The sequence below is a fragment of the Orcinus orca genome, chromosome 9 (assembly GCF_937001465.1).
Source record: "Orcinus orca chromosome 9, mOrcOrc1.1, whole genome shotgun sequence".
In the NCBI taxonomy this organism is placed as follows: Eukaryota; Metazoa; Chordata; class Mammalia; order Artiodactyla; family Delphinidae; genus Orcinus; species Orcinus orca.
Genome location: NC_064567.1, coordinates 54,613,621 through 54,629,080, shown reverse-complemented (window position 1 = coordinate 54,629,080; position 15,460 = coordinate 54,613,621). Strand labels below are relative to the sequence as shown.

Sequence of the window (15,460 nt, the reverse complement as noted above, 5' to 3'; positions counted from 1 at the left end):
TTAATACCCTTATCCCCTTCTCACCAATGTTTTTTGGATCTTATAAGATACTGCTGTGTTTTTAACGTCATTAACAAGGAAACATATGAGTAAGTAGTCAAATCAAGCAATCAATTAAAACCCCCAAGTACTGGATTGGCCAAAAAGTTCGTTCGGGTTTTTCTGTAACATCTTACGGAAAAAAACAAACGAACTTTTTGCCTAACCCAATATGTTCAAAGGACTTGAAAGGCTAAAGCAGGATTTGTAAGAACACTTTTCTTTCTTTTTTTAGGGGGGAGGGGTGCATGGAAAGGAGGGGTGGCAACAGAGACAAGATCTTTAAAAGTCTCAAACTTGTAAAGCAACTATAATAAAAATTTTTTTAAAAGTCTCAAACTTTAGTACACCTTTTACAAATGGATTTAATAGCATCTGATTTTTAAATAATATCATGGAATAACTATAAGTCAATACAAAAATGAGTAATGTCCAGGGACTTCCCTGGTGGTGCAGTGGTTAAGAACCCGCCTGCCAATGCAGGGACGTGGGTTCCAGCCCTGGTCTGGGAAGATCCCACATGCCGTGGAGCAACTAAGCCCGTGAGCCACAACTACTGAGCCTAAGTGCCTCAGCTACTGAAGCCCATGCGCCTAGAGCTTCTCTTGTGCTTTGCAACAAGAAAAGCCACCACAGTGAGAAGCGCGTGCACTGCAGCGAAGAGTAGCCCCGGCTTGCCACAACTAGAGAAAGCCCACGCACAGCAACGAAGACCCAACACAGCCAAAAAATAAATTAAAAGAAAGAGTAATGTCCAAAATGCCACAGTAAATGTTTGATTATTTTATAATGAACACCTCTAAACTATATATTCAACTACTCACTATTTAAATTCTTTAGGATTATTTTGCATTTTAACAAATGCATTTACTCTTTTCTCCTGAGTTTGTAAGAAAGTAGTAATGACTTAAGTCAAGAGCTGTGACCAGACTATCATCTGGTGGAGGTGTTGAACCTGAAGCCTTTCTCAGGATTGCTTCAGTGGAGGGAAAAGAGTCCGGTCCTTTATGAGGATGAACAATAAACACAGTCACGAATCACTCTGGTGATGCTTCCAACAATCACTTTAGTTACTTTTTTATGTAACAGATAATAGCCTTCAATCTTTTAAGGTTAGAAGACATGAGTATTCATTCATTCTCTCACTCATTCTACAAATATTTCTTGTGTGCCTGTTTGCCAGGCACTGTGGACCCAGCAGTGCACAAAACGTACAAGGTCATCTGTAGCCTACAGTGAATCATGGGATCCAATACTAAGGGGCCAGCAATGGAAGAAAATCTATTTACAAGTATTCACAAGAATTTTTATGCAAATGTGACTTTCTTATGGTTATAAGGAAAACCAAGCCAGCAGTCAACATTTCAGCTGATATTCTGACCAAGACAGAGAAAAGGTGGATTTAAACCATCTATGGTTCTCAGACCAGAGTAAAGCAGAATTCATGCACAGTAGACGACAGTTTATCCCAAACAGAGAGGGCTAGACTTGTTCCAAAATATGGGGATTTTAGATATGTCAATTCCAAAAAAGCATAGGGATCCAAACAGGCATTTCAGAAATAAGATGTATGTCTGCACAACTGTAATTCACAGCTTTAAAACTCTTGCTGTCCCTCATATATATAACGGCTGTGATTTCACACAGCTCCAGCGTTACCAGCGAGAGGCTCTGACGTGACATGCTAACATGTAACAGAATCTCACTGCCCTGTTGCTGTCACCCAGAGGGGTTTCCTTAAAATGCTGAGTAGCCATCTTCAGTCCTGAAAATAGGAGACTGCAGCATCCTGCCCTGGCCTGGCTGCAGCAAATCATCCTTCGATTACCAACGGTGTGTGTTTTAAAATGAGCAATCTCTGAGCAACTTCTAGAAACAAACGTCTACTCTGTACGTTAAACGTTCTTACTTCCTATGGCATTTGGTTTTTCCAACAGACATACAAATGGGTTTGTGAGCGCATATTCCCAGCTGAGGTCTTCAAACCAACCACACCTTTCTCAACCTAAAAGTCATGGAACACTTCTCTTTCGGTAAGATGTTTTTCTTTAGAGAAGTAAAGTTTAATCAGTTAGGCATTTATCACAGTCTAAAGTGTACTATTCACAAATGAGACTGAATCTTTACGGCTCCCAGAAAAGAAAGGAGAAGAATGATTTTGTGTCTCACTCTCCATGCATCCTGACCCATCCCTCCATCCAAACTCTCCACAGGGAGAAAGAGATCAGGAAGACAGCACTCAGCACCTTCTAGGGGAAATGTGAGCAATCAGGTAGTCTGACCACTTCATTCTACAAATTCTACAAATTCTACAAATGACTAAGCTAAGGTTAGAAAGGTTGAGTTGACGAGCCCATGATCCAGGCTAGTGGCAGAGGCTGAATCAGGACTCTATTCCCGGTTTATCACTTGTTACCAAAAAGCTGGGTTACCCAAGCTCTTTGGTAACAGTTCTTTCAGTACCTTGAAAATGATCTGTATCTTCATTTATTCTGATTTCCACTCATAGGTTGAAATTCTAATTCTTTTCTTAGATATGATTGTAACCAAATCACACAAATTGGACACTATTACAAGGATTTTAATCCTCTTGGGGTGGGAGGGAGCATAATTACTGAAGAAGTGTTTGTTTGGTGACTGGCATTCTATATAAACTTTGGCGCGATGAGGTGTGGATAACTCCCAAACTGAATTTTTCAAAATTGCAAGAGTAGAAGTAATGAAACCAGTATACCTAAGGATTTTTTTGTTTTTGCTTTTGTTTTCAATAAAGCTGCAATCAGAAGAACTTCATTTCTCTTTGAAAATTTAATCTTACTACATTTTCTCTGGCATTTTCTGGACACTGTTAGTCTCCATCATTTGTGATGCCCTCTAGTGAAAATAAATGGGAAATTCTTCAAGCAGATACAGAGAAAGTCAGTACAGATAGTCCCTGCTTTGCACTGAAATGAGTATCTACAATTTATAAAGATATCTCCCCCCATAGGTCTGCCCACTGGGGAAGAGCTGAATTATTATTTTACATTTTTCAGTAATTATCATGATTTTTGGCCATTTAAAATTTTTATTTTATAGCGTTGGCTATATGTATGACTTTTTGCATATCAAATCCTTGGTCGGTTATGGACCTGTTGGGAAAAACCTATGCCCCATGTCTATGGCATCACTGTTAACTGGTGTGAGAATAATTTCCCCTGAGCCAGGACTTGCTCTTACAGACCATTCTCAGCCCAGAGCTGTGGGCAGAAACTACCAATCAAGAGGAGTTCACACTTGAGATGAAGCCCCTTACCATCTCTGAAATAGGTCTGTGACTTTTTGTAGACAGTAGGTCCCTTTGCAAACAAAACATCAATTTCCTCCCCCGCTCAAAAACCCTCCATTGATTCCTTTCGCACTTCAAATAAAATCCTAGCTCTTCACCTTGACTTTCAGTGACCCACCCCTGCTGCTCTGTCCGTGATCAGCTTCTCCAGCCACACTGATTTGTAATTTGTCTACTATTTGTCTCCCCTCTAGCACGGAAGCCCCATAAGCAACGGGTTTATCTGCTTTGTTCACGACTGTGTCTTCAGCATCTACAATGCTGCCTGCCACCTAGCGAGTACTTATTAAGAATCTGAGCTCATGAGAGTATCTGGCGCATGGTTCCTGCTGCTTGAAACGTGGCCACTCAACTCCAGCATTTTCTCCCCTGCTCTCAGCCAGCAGTGACCCCCAGCATGATTGCCACAATCAGAAAGTATGAAAGTCAAGACAGCCTGACCTTCTTGTCACACTTAACGTTGTTTTAACTTCCTCTGCTCTATAAAGTTCACTTATTTTATAAATTTACTAATTAACTGGCTTTTTCACTATGTGACCGGAGTGGTATTTACTGGTAGGATGAAGAACGGCAGAGTTGAAGAAGGTGGTGGTTGATGCTTGGGGGAGAGAGCTCTAAATGTCCTGAGCCTTGGGACAGGCAGACCCATAGGTTTTTAGCAATAAAATCTGAGATAAGGGCCATATATTTGCAGATTAATTTTTCAAGTCGATTTTTATAACCATCACATAGTTATACCCTTGTACATTCAGATGTTACCCATGACCGTTACATTTGCTATCAATCGCTCAAAAAAAAAAAAAAGACATATAAAAAGATTCTTGAGGTAAAGCATAAAGTGGGAAAGAAAACACCGGGCAGAGGACACAGTATAAATGGTACAAAATATTACTTTGTATGTTACATGCCCCTAACAGTTTAAAAGCACTTTTACACCAATTACACAGCCAGCTCAAATCTTCTTAAAAATAGGTAAAGTATAAGTATGTAAAAAGTAATGAAGAGGACGTAAAAATGGATTATCTCATTTAACGTCCATAGGAGTTCCATGAGCTGGAGGGAGCAGACGGGATGCTTCTGGAAGAGGAAGGAAGATGGCCCTGCATGTCCACAGGTGTCTCCTGACACCACGCGTGGTCTGTGCAGGGCAACATCATGGCACGAAACCACCCTCCTCTCAACCGCCCTGCACTGAATATCCCACCAAACAATTTCTACTGCTTCCGCAGTTTTTCCATCACCTTCTATCAGACTAGGGGAAGTCCAGAGTGTGAACAAAGGCTACAGGTTCAGATCTCCTCTGGTGTGCAAATCATGGAACTGGGCAATTCCCATAATATGTACCAAGGACTGTACATTTAAAACTAAACACCCACAGATGGTGTTTGGAGTGGACAATTTATTGGAAGCACAAGTTTCAAAGAAGATACCCATATTTAGCAGGTGGAGGGTGGGTTCTGGTACCTACAAGAAGATATATAGAGATCTTTTCCAAGATGCCACCAGGCAGGGCTGAGAAGAGGCTGACAATTCTCCCTCATCATACTCCTATGTTTGCAGACGGGGAAGCTCTCTTAAAGAGACTGGCAGGCATCCGTAAGAATGGCAGGCCAGGGACTGCAGGCCTGGGTTTGCGTTTGGGCTCCGCTACATACTGCAGATGTGGCCTTGGACAAGCCACACAATCTCTCCAAGCCTCAGTCTCCCAGTTTCCTTGTCCGTAAATTGGGATAACAGTATTAGGACAATAACATTATAATAACTCAGGAGTTATTCTAAATACCAACTGAGATAATATGTTGAAATGCTTTGTAAATAATAAAATACAGGGCTTCCCTGGTGGCGCAGTGGTTGGGAGTCCGCCTGCCGACGCAGGGGACACAGGTTCGTGTCCCGGTCCGGGAGGATCCGCGGCTGGGCCCGTGAGCCATGGCCGCTGAGCCTGCGCGTCCGGAGCCTGTGCTCCGCAACGGGAGAGACCACAGCGGTGAGAGGCCCGCGTACCGCAAAAAAAAAAAAAAATAAAAAAAATAAAATAAAATAAAATAAAATACAACATAAAACGCAAGGTGTTATCATCATGGTATTCTGTTTCTTTTTAATTAAAAAAATTTTTTTTTTAATTCTTTTGGCTGCATTGGGTCTTTGTTGCTGTGCGTGGACTTTCTCTAGCTGCGGCAAGCGGGGGCTACTCTTAGTTGTGGTGTGTGGGCTTCTCATTGCAGTGGCTTCTCTTGTTGTGGAGCATGGGCTCTAGGGCACGTGGGCTTCAGCAGTTGTGGCACACAGGTTCAGTAGTTGTGGCTCGTGGGTTCAGTAGTTGTGGCTCACGGGCCCTAGAGCGCAGGCTCAGTAGTTGTGGCGCATGGGCTTAGTTGCTCCGCAGCATGTGAGATCTTCCTGGACCAGGGCTCGAGCCCGTGTCCCCTGCATTGTCAGGTGGATTCTTAACCACTGTGCCACCAGGGAAGTCCCATCATGGTATTCTGAAAAAATTTACATCTTCCCTCTGGAATTAAGAAGTCTGAATCTACTTAGTTTGGGGGCCTCAGTTAGGCCTGTGAATAGCTGGAATTGAGGAGAAGTTTTTCACCTCATTACAGAGTCTGAGTACAACTACATCCATATTTATATGTTGCCTTCAAGATCAGTGTGTCTGTGAGCTTAGTTTGGGGCATAGAATGTTTAAAATACTCCCTTTTTGCAATTTGCCTCCAACAGCAAATTTCTTGCAAGAAATTCTGACTTTAACAAACTTTCCTTAATCAAACTGCTTTTTGGATTAGATAACTTTCTCTTCAGAATAATATAATCACTTTAGAAATACTCTGTTCCCTTGCTTGATTTGGGAAAAATAGAATTATTTCAGTCTAAATTTCATTACTTTTAATTGCTTCCTGTCTAGCAACATTTTTCTCTCCCTGAATTTTACAGTGCCTTCCTTTTCTGAACTCCTGAGTAACAACTGGTCATTAAATAGTTGTTGAATGCCCCTTTTGTTGGAAGCATTTAAGAGATGAAAAAAGTTTCATACATGGACTCCACATGTTATTTCAGGGCCAAAGTATTTCATACAAAGTGATGTTTATGGGTCCATGTTTTACTAAGTACAGAGCTCAGATCCTTCCTACTTTTTTGCTACTTTCTTGATAGACTAATTGTCAGTAAACTGTTCATTAGAAGAAGGTCAACGAGAAATGGTAATACAGATGCAGTAGCATGATCATCCACGATTCATGCTGCAAAAAAAGGGCACTGAACTGAAACCCAGGGAGACCTCCTGGGATCTACTTTCATCTCTGACACTGACTTTGGGGAAGTCCTTTAACATCTCTGACCTCAGGTTCCTAGCCTTACAAAGGACTGAGCAGGGCTATATGCCCCCTGGAACTTCTTCCGGCTCTAATGTTCAATTTGCTTAAATAGTTACCGCACAACCGAAACACCGCTCTTACTCCCAGCTCAAGCAGCCCAACGGTTTTCCTTGACAGTAGGAAACTGCAAAATCTTCTCAGAATTCTCAGTCCCTCACCCTGATTCTACTAGTCTGGAGAACCTCAAATGCCTACCTATATTCTGCCCTGATCTGGGGCTACCACAATTCTACAAATCCCAAACAACCCCTCCAATACATACCCAAGATGTGTTTTTAAAAAATATTAAAGCTAAGTCTGTCTTATAACAAAGAATTCCAAGCACCACTTCACCAGAGGTGTATGAGCCATGTGGTCTCTGTTGACATAAAGTAGCCGAGGGCAAAGCAGGCAGGGCAAAGTGGTCCTGGGAGTCACACAGGGAAGGCTCTTCCCATCCCAGAAGGAAATGGAGCAGAGGGCATTACGCAAAAGCATCCCAGTAGTGAGTCATTACGAAACAAGTGAAAGGGAAAATGTAGTAATTTTGCAGTAGACTCTTACTTTTTGATAGAGAATGGGGTTTGGCCTGTGATGAATCTCATCGAAGGTGACAGAATTACTGAAGTGCTAAGAATACCACGGTGTCACCTTTCACCTCCGAGGCTGGCCCACAGCAAGCATCCTGAGGATAGAGATAGAAGGAGACACTCTAGTATGAGAGGTGGGGAGAAGGGGGAAAGAGGGGGAAGGAAGGACAGAGAGGGACTAGAGAGGGGGAGAGGGAGAGAGGGAGAGACCCCTAATTTTGAGACCATAAACCACAGAAACTGAGGGTGAGGAAAAAAGTGAGAAGGCAATCAGGTTCAAAGAAGACACAGACCCATTTCCCACTTCTTTTGAGAGAAATTTAAATAGAAGTAAATGATGGGGAAGTGGCAGCTCCCAAGGTTAGATTTCTTATTATATGTAACACACACGTGTGTGTGTACGTGCGCATGTGTGTGTTACACATATATTTATTTATTTTATGCAGCTGTGGCCTGTTCCAGCTGCCTGGTTGCTATGGGAATAAGCTGAAGTTAAGGAATTTTCTGTTAGCATAAATATAAGTGCAGAAGAGGACACATACAGGCTAAATTCTAAAGAATCAATCCCAGTTGTTATCTAGTTGTTCTTTTAAAATCTTAACAATTGTTCTAAGCCAACACAGAATTTTTTTCTCTTGAGGCAAAACAAGTTAAACAAGACTAGTAAGATATGAGAGGATTACTTTCAAAATTCCTTAAAAATTAGAAAGAGTCATTTTTTAAAATTCCAGAGAAGCAAAACTTGTTTATAGAAAAATGATACTTTCTCTAATATATAAAGAACCCCTAGAAATTAGTAAGAATATGACAAATGACACGTAACTCTACTGTAAATTGGCAAAAGATATTAGTTGCTCACAGAAAAGGAAATACAAGTGATCCTGAAACATATGAAAAGATGCTCAGCCTCGTCATAAAAGAAGCATGTAAATTTAAATTATATTAAGATTTTTTTTGTCACCTAACAGGCAAAATTGAAAAGTTTGGAGTGGAGAAGCAGCGTGGAGTGGAGAAGCAGCGTCCTCATGTATTGCTGGTAACAGAGCCAACTGGTACCATCCTTTTGGACAACAATTTGACAGAAGTGTTCAAAAGTATAATTGTATACAGTTGACCCCTGAACAACACAGGAGGTAGGGGCGTTGACTCTTCTGCAGTCGAAAATCTGCCTATAATTTATAGTCTGTACTTGGTATCTGTGGTTCCACATCCCTGATTCAATCAACCGCCATGGAGTACTGTAGTGGGTATTAATGAAAAAAGTCCACGTATGATGGATCCATACAGCTCAACCCGTGCTGTTCAAGGGTCACTGTATACTTATTAATTCTTCAACCCTACTTCTGGTAATTTATCCTTCAGACATACTTGTACAGATGTGATGCGCCTATTTATGTGTGTGTATACGGGTTATAGTATTTATAATGGCAAAAACACTGGAAACAACCCAAATGTCCATAAGTAGGGACAGGTTAAATCCATACAATGTAAAACAATGTGGCTGCAGGAAAAGAGGGAAGCCACACTGGCCTCCTCTATACAGTGACATGAGAGGACCTACAGGATGCATTAATGAGAAAAGCAAGACCCAAAATTGTTTTTAATATGGGAACTATGAAAATATATATTCATAATTTCTTATATTTACATAAAGGAAAGAAACATAACAGAAACTAATAAGTGGGGGCCTGTGGTTGGGGCAATCGTTCTGGGGAAGTAGGCAGGTGGCAGACAGGGTGGGGAGGCTTAGTACTGTGCTCCTTTTTTATATGGTTTGATACTTTGAATTGCTTAAATTTATTATCTATTCAAAAATTGGACAAAGTATAATTTTTCCCATCTATCAATCACACTCCTTGGTATTTACCCAAAAGAGTTGAAACCCACTGCCAGTGATGTTTAGAGCATTTTTATCCATAAATGCCCAAACCTGGAACAATCAAGATGTCCTTCAGTACGTGAATGGATACATAAACAGTGGCGCATCCAGACAATGGAATATTATTCAGTGGTAAAAAGAAATGAGCTATCAAGCCATGAAAAGACCTGGAGGAACCTTAAATGCATATTAGTAAATGAAGGAAGCCAATCTGAAAAGGCAACATCCTTTTCAGATGATTCCAATTATATGACATTCTGGAAAAGGCAAAACTATGGAGACAGTAAAAAGATTAGTGGTTGCCAGGGCTTAGGGAAGAGGGAGGGATAAACAGGCAGAACACAGAGGATTTTTAGGGCAGTGATGCTACTCTGTGTGATACTGTAATGGTGGATAAATGTCATTATACTTTGTACAGACCATAGAATGTGCAACACCAAGAACGAATCCTAATGTAAACTATGGACTTTGGGTGATAATGATGTGTCAGCTTAAGTTCATCAAACTGTAACGAATGTACCACTCTGGTGGCGGATGTTGATAAGGGGGGAGGCTGCACATGTGTCAGGGCAGGGGATGTATGGGAAATCTCTGCACCTTCTGCTCAGTTTTGCTATGAACCTAAAACTGCTCTTAAAAAATGAAGTCTATCAAGCAAAGCAAAAAAAGTATGTCCTCATGGCTCAGACTTTCTTCTTTTCCCTCAGACTTTCTAAGGCACTCTTTGGGGGTAGAATAAGGAGGTGGAAAGTGGGGTGGGACAGGTGGACCCTGGCACTAATATTTTCTCCTCTGGGAACGTGTATCTTCTTCCCCAGCACTCCCCTGATGGGTCTGCTTAAGTGCTGCATGAAAAGGCTCGTAGATTTGCTCCCTTTGCCTCAGTCTATTATCTTGTCTCTCCTTGACTCCTCTCAGGGCAACTCAGGAAGCATTTACCACATCTACTCTCATCCACAAGCACCAAGCACTGCCTGGAGTATCTTTTTTGCTAGTCAGCACCCATGCCTTACATTCATCTAAACACGTTATTCTTTTGGACCCCCATTACCTTTTATATATTATGTGTCTGTGGTTGCACTTGTACATAATATTAATAACTTTTATATATATATATATATATATACACCCTAATTTATATATGCCTACCAGAAGAGTCACATAAATAATGTGTTTTAAACATTCAATAAAATTCAGAGCAGCAGACATTCATTGAACCAAAATACATACTAGTCACAGCCTCTGATCTCATGAAGTTCCCAATCTGTTAGTTCAATTTGCATTACATCATAGTACTTTCCAGACACATTTAAAAAATGCTTTTGTGTGTTGCTTATTAAGATAAATTCTATTCACACCAAAATAAACCAAATACTCCATGTTTTCTCCTCTAGAAACTTGGTGAGCCAAATGACTATCTTAATTGTTCCTTTCTGCATCAACTTTATTCATTTACACCCTTTTCACATTCTCCTCTGCTTTATTTCCCTAGAACTTAAGATTTTAGATATTAACATGAGGAAGTTAGGCTTCTTTATGAACCCACACCTGGAACGTTTATAAAGAGCTGTGTTCTCACTTAAAATCCATTAGTGAGAGCACTTAGAGGATGCTTCTTGTTTAGTTAAAAAAAAAGAAAAAGAAAAAAAATCCATCTTAAATTAAGTATCTATAGTCTTTCATAACATAGAAGTTATTTAGAATTTTCAGTAAAAGTGCAAAGGGTCCTTGGGGCAGCCAAAGAAAATAAAAGAATTCTCAGCACATGGTGTACTTTCAGAAGAAAAATATTAAGAGTAACAATAGTTTCTAAACCCAGTCATTCTTTGGGATTGATAACTTATTCCTGATGGTCCCCCAAAAGACAGGAAGGGGAGAAAAAGAATATACTTGGATCCTGTAACAGTAATTATTCATAGCTCTTTTCCCTCATAAAATAATGGACTATTAGATCTTCCATAAAATCCGTTTCAGTAATTTAATGGTAGGTCTGCATTTTATAATCCATGTTTTGTGAACAAGAAAAGAAGAAAAAACAAAAAGATTATTTTACAATAATTCATTCCACTAATTTTTATTAAATTCCAAACCTTTCATCCCTCCTATAAAAATTAAATAGCCCATTTTGAGATTCTTCTTCCATTAAGCATAATTATTAAAACTGAGAGTTTCTTGACTGCCACCTACTGGTAAGAAAAAAGTGACAACTTATTTTATATAAAAGTTCTGCATTTTCCCTCAGATTTTCTGGTTTAGGGGTTTAAATATTTAACATTAAAAAAGATGGAATGTTGAACATACAGAACATTCTATATGTTTAAACTCAAATTAATTGATCATGTATTACTAGAGTTTTAAAAAATAAATAAAAATATGATTTTTCCTTTTTACAATGTAATACTTTCCCTAGTATTATTACTAGAAGTCACACAGATGGATTATAGTAGCTTGATTTAAAGTTTGTCTTTATAGACATGGATGCTAGTCTAACTGATGATGAAATGAAAGGTTACTTCAAGATTAGCCAGTCAAATCAAACGAAGAACATAGGGTGGAAAACTCTCACGAGGGTTGTCATTCAGTCTATCTTTGCCAACAAATAAACTGTGAAAACCAAAGGACAACTCCAATAAGAGGTTGAATACACAATGGCAAAAGTAACCAGAATTTTCCCAGGTAATATATTAGCTCGAGGGGGAATATTTATATATTCACCCTTTTCACAGCAGAAGCACTTAGTCATTTGTAATTAGTGAAACATACCTGGCTTAAAATGTGGTAAAGAATGAACTCCAGGCCACGTGTCCTCATTTGGCGTTCCAAGAACCTAGTGGAGAGCAGGAAATTGTGGAAACAGACTTATTATTTCCAAAGCACTCAAGATTCTCCAGTGCAGAAAACAGTACACCGCATATGATGAAACTCTGGATTTTTTTCCCCATTATCGTGTGCCAGGGATTTTATTTCAGTAAAACAAACCCAGCTAAAGAGCCACCCAAGTTGAATGTCTGTGTTTTAACAAATGCAGCTGAATGCGGTAAGACAAGTTAAATCTGCTGCATTTTATCAACTCCAAACTTAGTAAGCAGGCTTACGACTCAAAGAATGAGCTGTCATCTTCATGGAACTGAATAAAGTATGTATGTGTCCCTCATGATTCTTTCATGAGCTTTTATCCTTCACTCTAGTATCAGACGTGTCATCATTTAACAGTTCTAAGAATTCTGTCATTTCTTCCCCCACATCCTCTGTCTGGGCATCAGAATGTTTCAAAGAAGCAGAACAGACAGCTTGGGATGCTCACATTCTTCACTGGCCATACTATTTGTTAGAGTTAACATCTCTAGTCACATGATATATAGTTTCCTCATCCCCAAATACTGTTCTCCCTACACTGTCTCTCTCTATCCATACTTCCAGCTTCTTTCCGCATCTACTTTTCTATCCCCACAATGTTTGATCTGGTCAAAGGCATTAAAAGGCAATTCCGATTCACGTATAACGAGCACACTTTATTCGAATTTTCAGTTCCATCATCTATTGCTATTATACTCAATGATCATGGTAAATCACTGATGGAGAACAGTGGAGATGAAAGGTTTAAGAGCCCAGATCATGGAGACAGACTCCTCTGATCCCCTACTTACTAGCCATGGGACTTCATCGAGCTTCAATTTCCTCCTTTGTAAACTAGGGATGATGATAACAGCACCTTTTTCATCTGTGTGAGAATACTACCTGGTATGCAGTAAGCACTATGTAAGGATCAGATACTATTCAAAGCACCCACAGAAAATGGGGTCAGGTCAAGGAGGTGCCGGCAATGGAGGAGAATCCAGCCCACCCACTTTTTCCATAGGGATTCCCTGATCTGGGGGTCAGTGCCAAATGCTGTAACTCAGACTACGATGGACCAATATGACAGTCAAATGAGTTAGAAAGGGGAAGAGATAAAGCCAGAAGCTGGCAAAGCTGGAGGAATGGCAGACATCATGGGGGGAAATGACACCTATTCACTCATCTCTGAGGATTAGCAGATACTACCAGGCAATAAGGAAATACAGAGCTCTGGCTCTTTATGCATAGACTTCCTAGCGGGTACAGGGCTGTGAAGGCAAGGCGGGGCACACATACAGCAAGTGACTCACTCACTGCTTCCTGCTCCTGCGAATCAGGGTTAATAAACACATGTATTACGTTCCTCACTGAGACACGGAATTCACTGAAACACTGGGTGTGAACACAGTGTTCAGGGGATCAGACAATACAGTTCTTGCAAGCACTAATTAACATTAACAGGCAGATCTACATAAACAAGGTCACACTATTGATGGGCTAGGTAGGGATGCAAGGCGATAGGTGAGAGAGGGCTCCAAGAGTTGTAAGATAGGAAAAGAGACAAAGACAAGCCTGATATAAACAACTGTGACAACAGTGTCTCTGCAAAAGGCATGTCCTCCTTTCTTTCCACTAATTCTGATCATTATTTCAAGAGAGGGAGACAGTCAGGTGTGCGGGCAGCACACAGCTCATCTGGGGGATGCTCCTCTTTTGAGCTCCCACTGAATTCTGCATGAAGGACAAAGGGGTTTGACAGTATTAAACTTTAGCAACTAAAGGGAGAAACTCTCAGCTCAAAATCACATCTTGATCATGACAAATCCATCACATATGAAATAGACCCTCTAAGGTTTTATAAACAATGAAAAGTCCAGCCAGAACGTGAAACTTGTTCTCTCACTCCTAGTAAAAGTATGACTGATACCCTGACTGTACCTGTTTCTACAATGTTTATGTTAACAAAGCTTTTTCAAAGGCACTACCCTCATCCAGATCCAGTGTTCTGTTTCAAAGTAATTATCAAATACTATGGCCATCCCATAAAAATTACCTGCAAAGAAAAAATACATCAGACTTTTTTTGAGTTATTATAGCATTGACTGATGAGATTCCACACCTCAAATTATTCTCCTGTCAACAACTCCTGGGCCATTTGCACAGGAAACAAAGTAGGCAAAAAAGGAAAAGAAAAATTAGAAGTCAATGTTGCTTCCTGTAAAAGCCTTTTTGGGAAAGGCAATTTGGGTTAAATGTATGCTTAGAGAGGATAGGCTACTTGTGCACTAGGGAAAGTGGGTGTGTATTGCCTCTGATGTCAGATTTTCCTTTGTATTAATAACTAAGAAATTCCACTACCAAGATACTTTGAAGTTAGAAGGAAAAAGAGGTACTCTCTAAAAGTCAAAAATAATCTTTTGCAAAAAAACCCCCAAAAAACAAAAAAACAGTGCAGAAGATAATTACATCTCAACATGTAAAATGTGTGCCTCAACATTTAAAGTGTGGTCCCCATATCTGTAAATAAGCAGGCTTCTAATATCTGAGGTCACCCTCAGTCTTGAAACAACATGCTGTGATATGCAAAAAAGTCCTCTATGTGTTCATTTAAGCTGCTTCGCCTTAAACCTGTGCCCGTGGCTTGTATGTCTCCCTGTCCCTTTGCTGGTTCATCTCTGCACTCAGTTAACATTTACTGTGTTCATCACAGAAGACAGAAGGATGAGACTGGGCTCTGCCTTGAGGCGCTCGCTCCTACTCTGGTGAGACAGAGGAGTGGGACGGTGATGAGCTGCCTTCGACATAAGAAGAGCTCTCTCAGAAGTGTGAGGAGAAGGGGGCAAGAGCCCAAAGCAGGGTGTGCTTGAGGCTACCTGGGGTGGGGAAAAGCTGCCAAGGAGAGGATCTTTCAGTGGGAGACGGAACACAGACTGATGGTTGGCCAAGTAAAGAAAGTGGGGGGGGGGGCCCCCAAGGGGAGGGACAGCTGAGTATTCTGGTTATAAGGAAAGGCTATATTAAAATAATCTTGGGCTTCCCTGGTGGCGCAGTGGTTGAGAGTCTGCCTGCCGATGCAGGGGACACGGGTTCGTGCCCCGGTCCGGGAAGATCCCACGTGCCACGGAGCGGCTGGGCCCGTGAGCCATGGCCGCTGAGCCTGCGCGTCTGGAGCCTGTGCTCCGCAACGGGAGAGGCCACAGCAGAGAGACGCCCGCATACCGCAAAAAAAATATAAAATAAATGTAACAGTAAACTGTAAAGTGCCCTAAAGATGTAACTGTCACCGGCAGAGCCCATTAACAATTCCCAGGGAATAAAAATAGTATCTAGGTAATGAAATAAAGTCTAACCTTTTTTCTTCGCCTTGGCGCTTCGTCTAGTTTCACTTGCTCACCGGGAGCCACGGGCAGAGGCCTCACACCATCCCTTCGGC

At 40.8% G+C, this 15,460-nt stretch overlaps 1 protein-coding gene across 6 annotated transcripts in view; it reads right to left on the bottom strand.

Moving 5' to 3' along the window:
* Positions 1-15,460, bottom strand: part of CDK14 (cyclin dependent kinase 14) — a 711,364-nt gene that overhangs the window by 118,725 nt on the left and 577,179 nt on the right. For all 6 annotated transcript variants that reach the window (XM_049714769.1, XM_049714770.1, XM_033420532.2 and 3 more), the window contains one exon: positions 11,953-12,016. In XM_049714769.1, the coding sequence (XP_049570726.1) occupies positions 11,953-12,016 (64 nt within the window). The remainder of the gene's footprint in view (positions 1-11,952; positions 12,017-15,460) is intronic.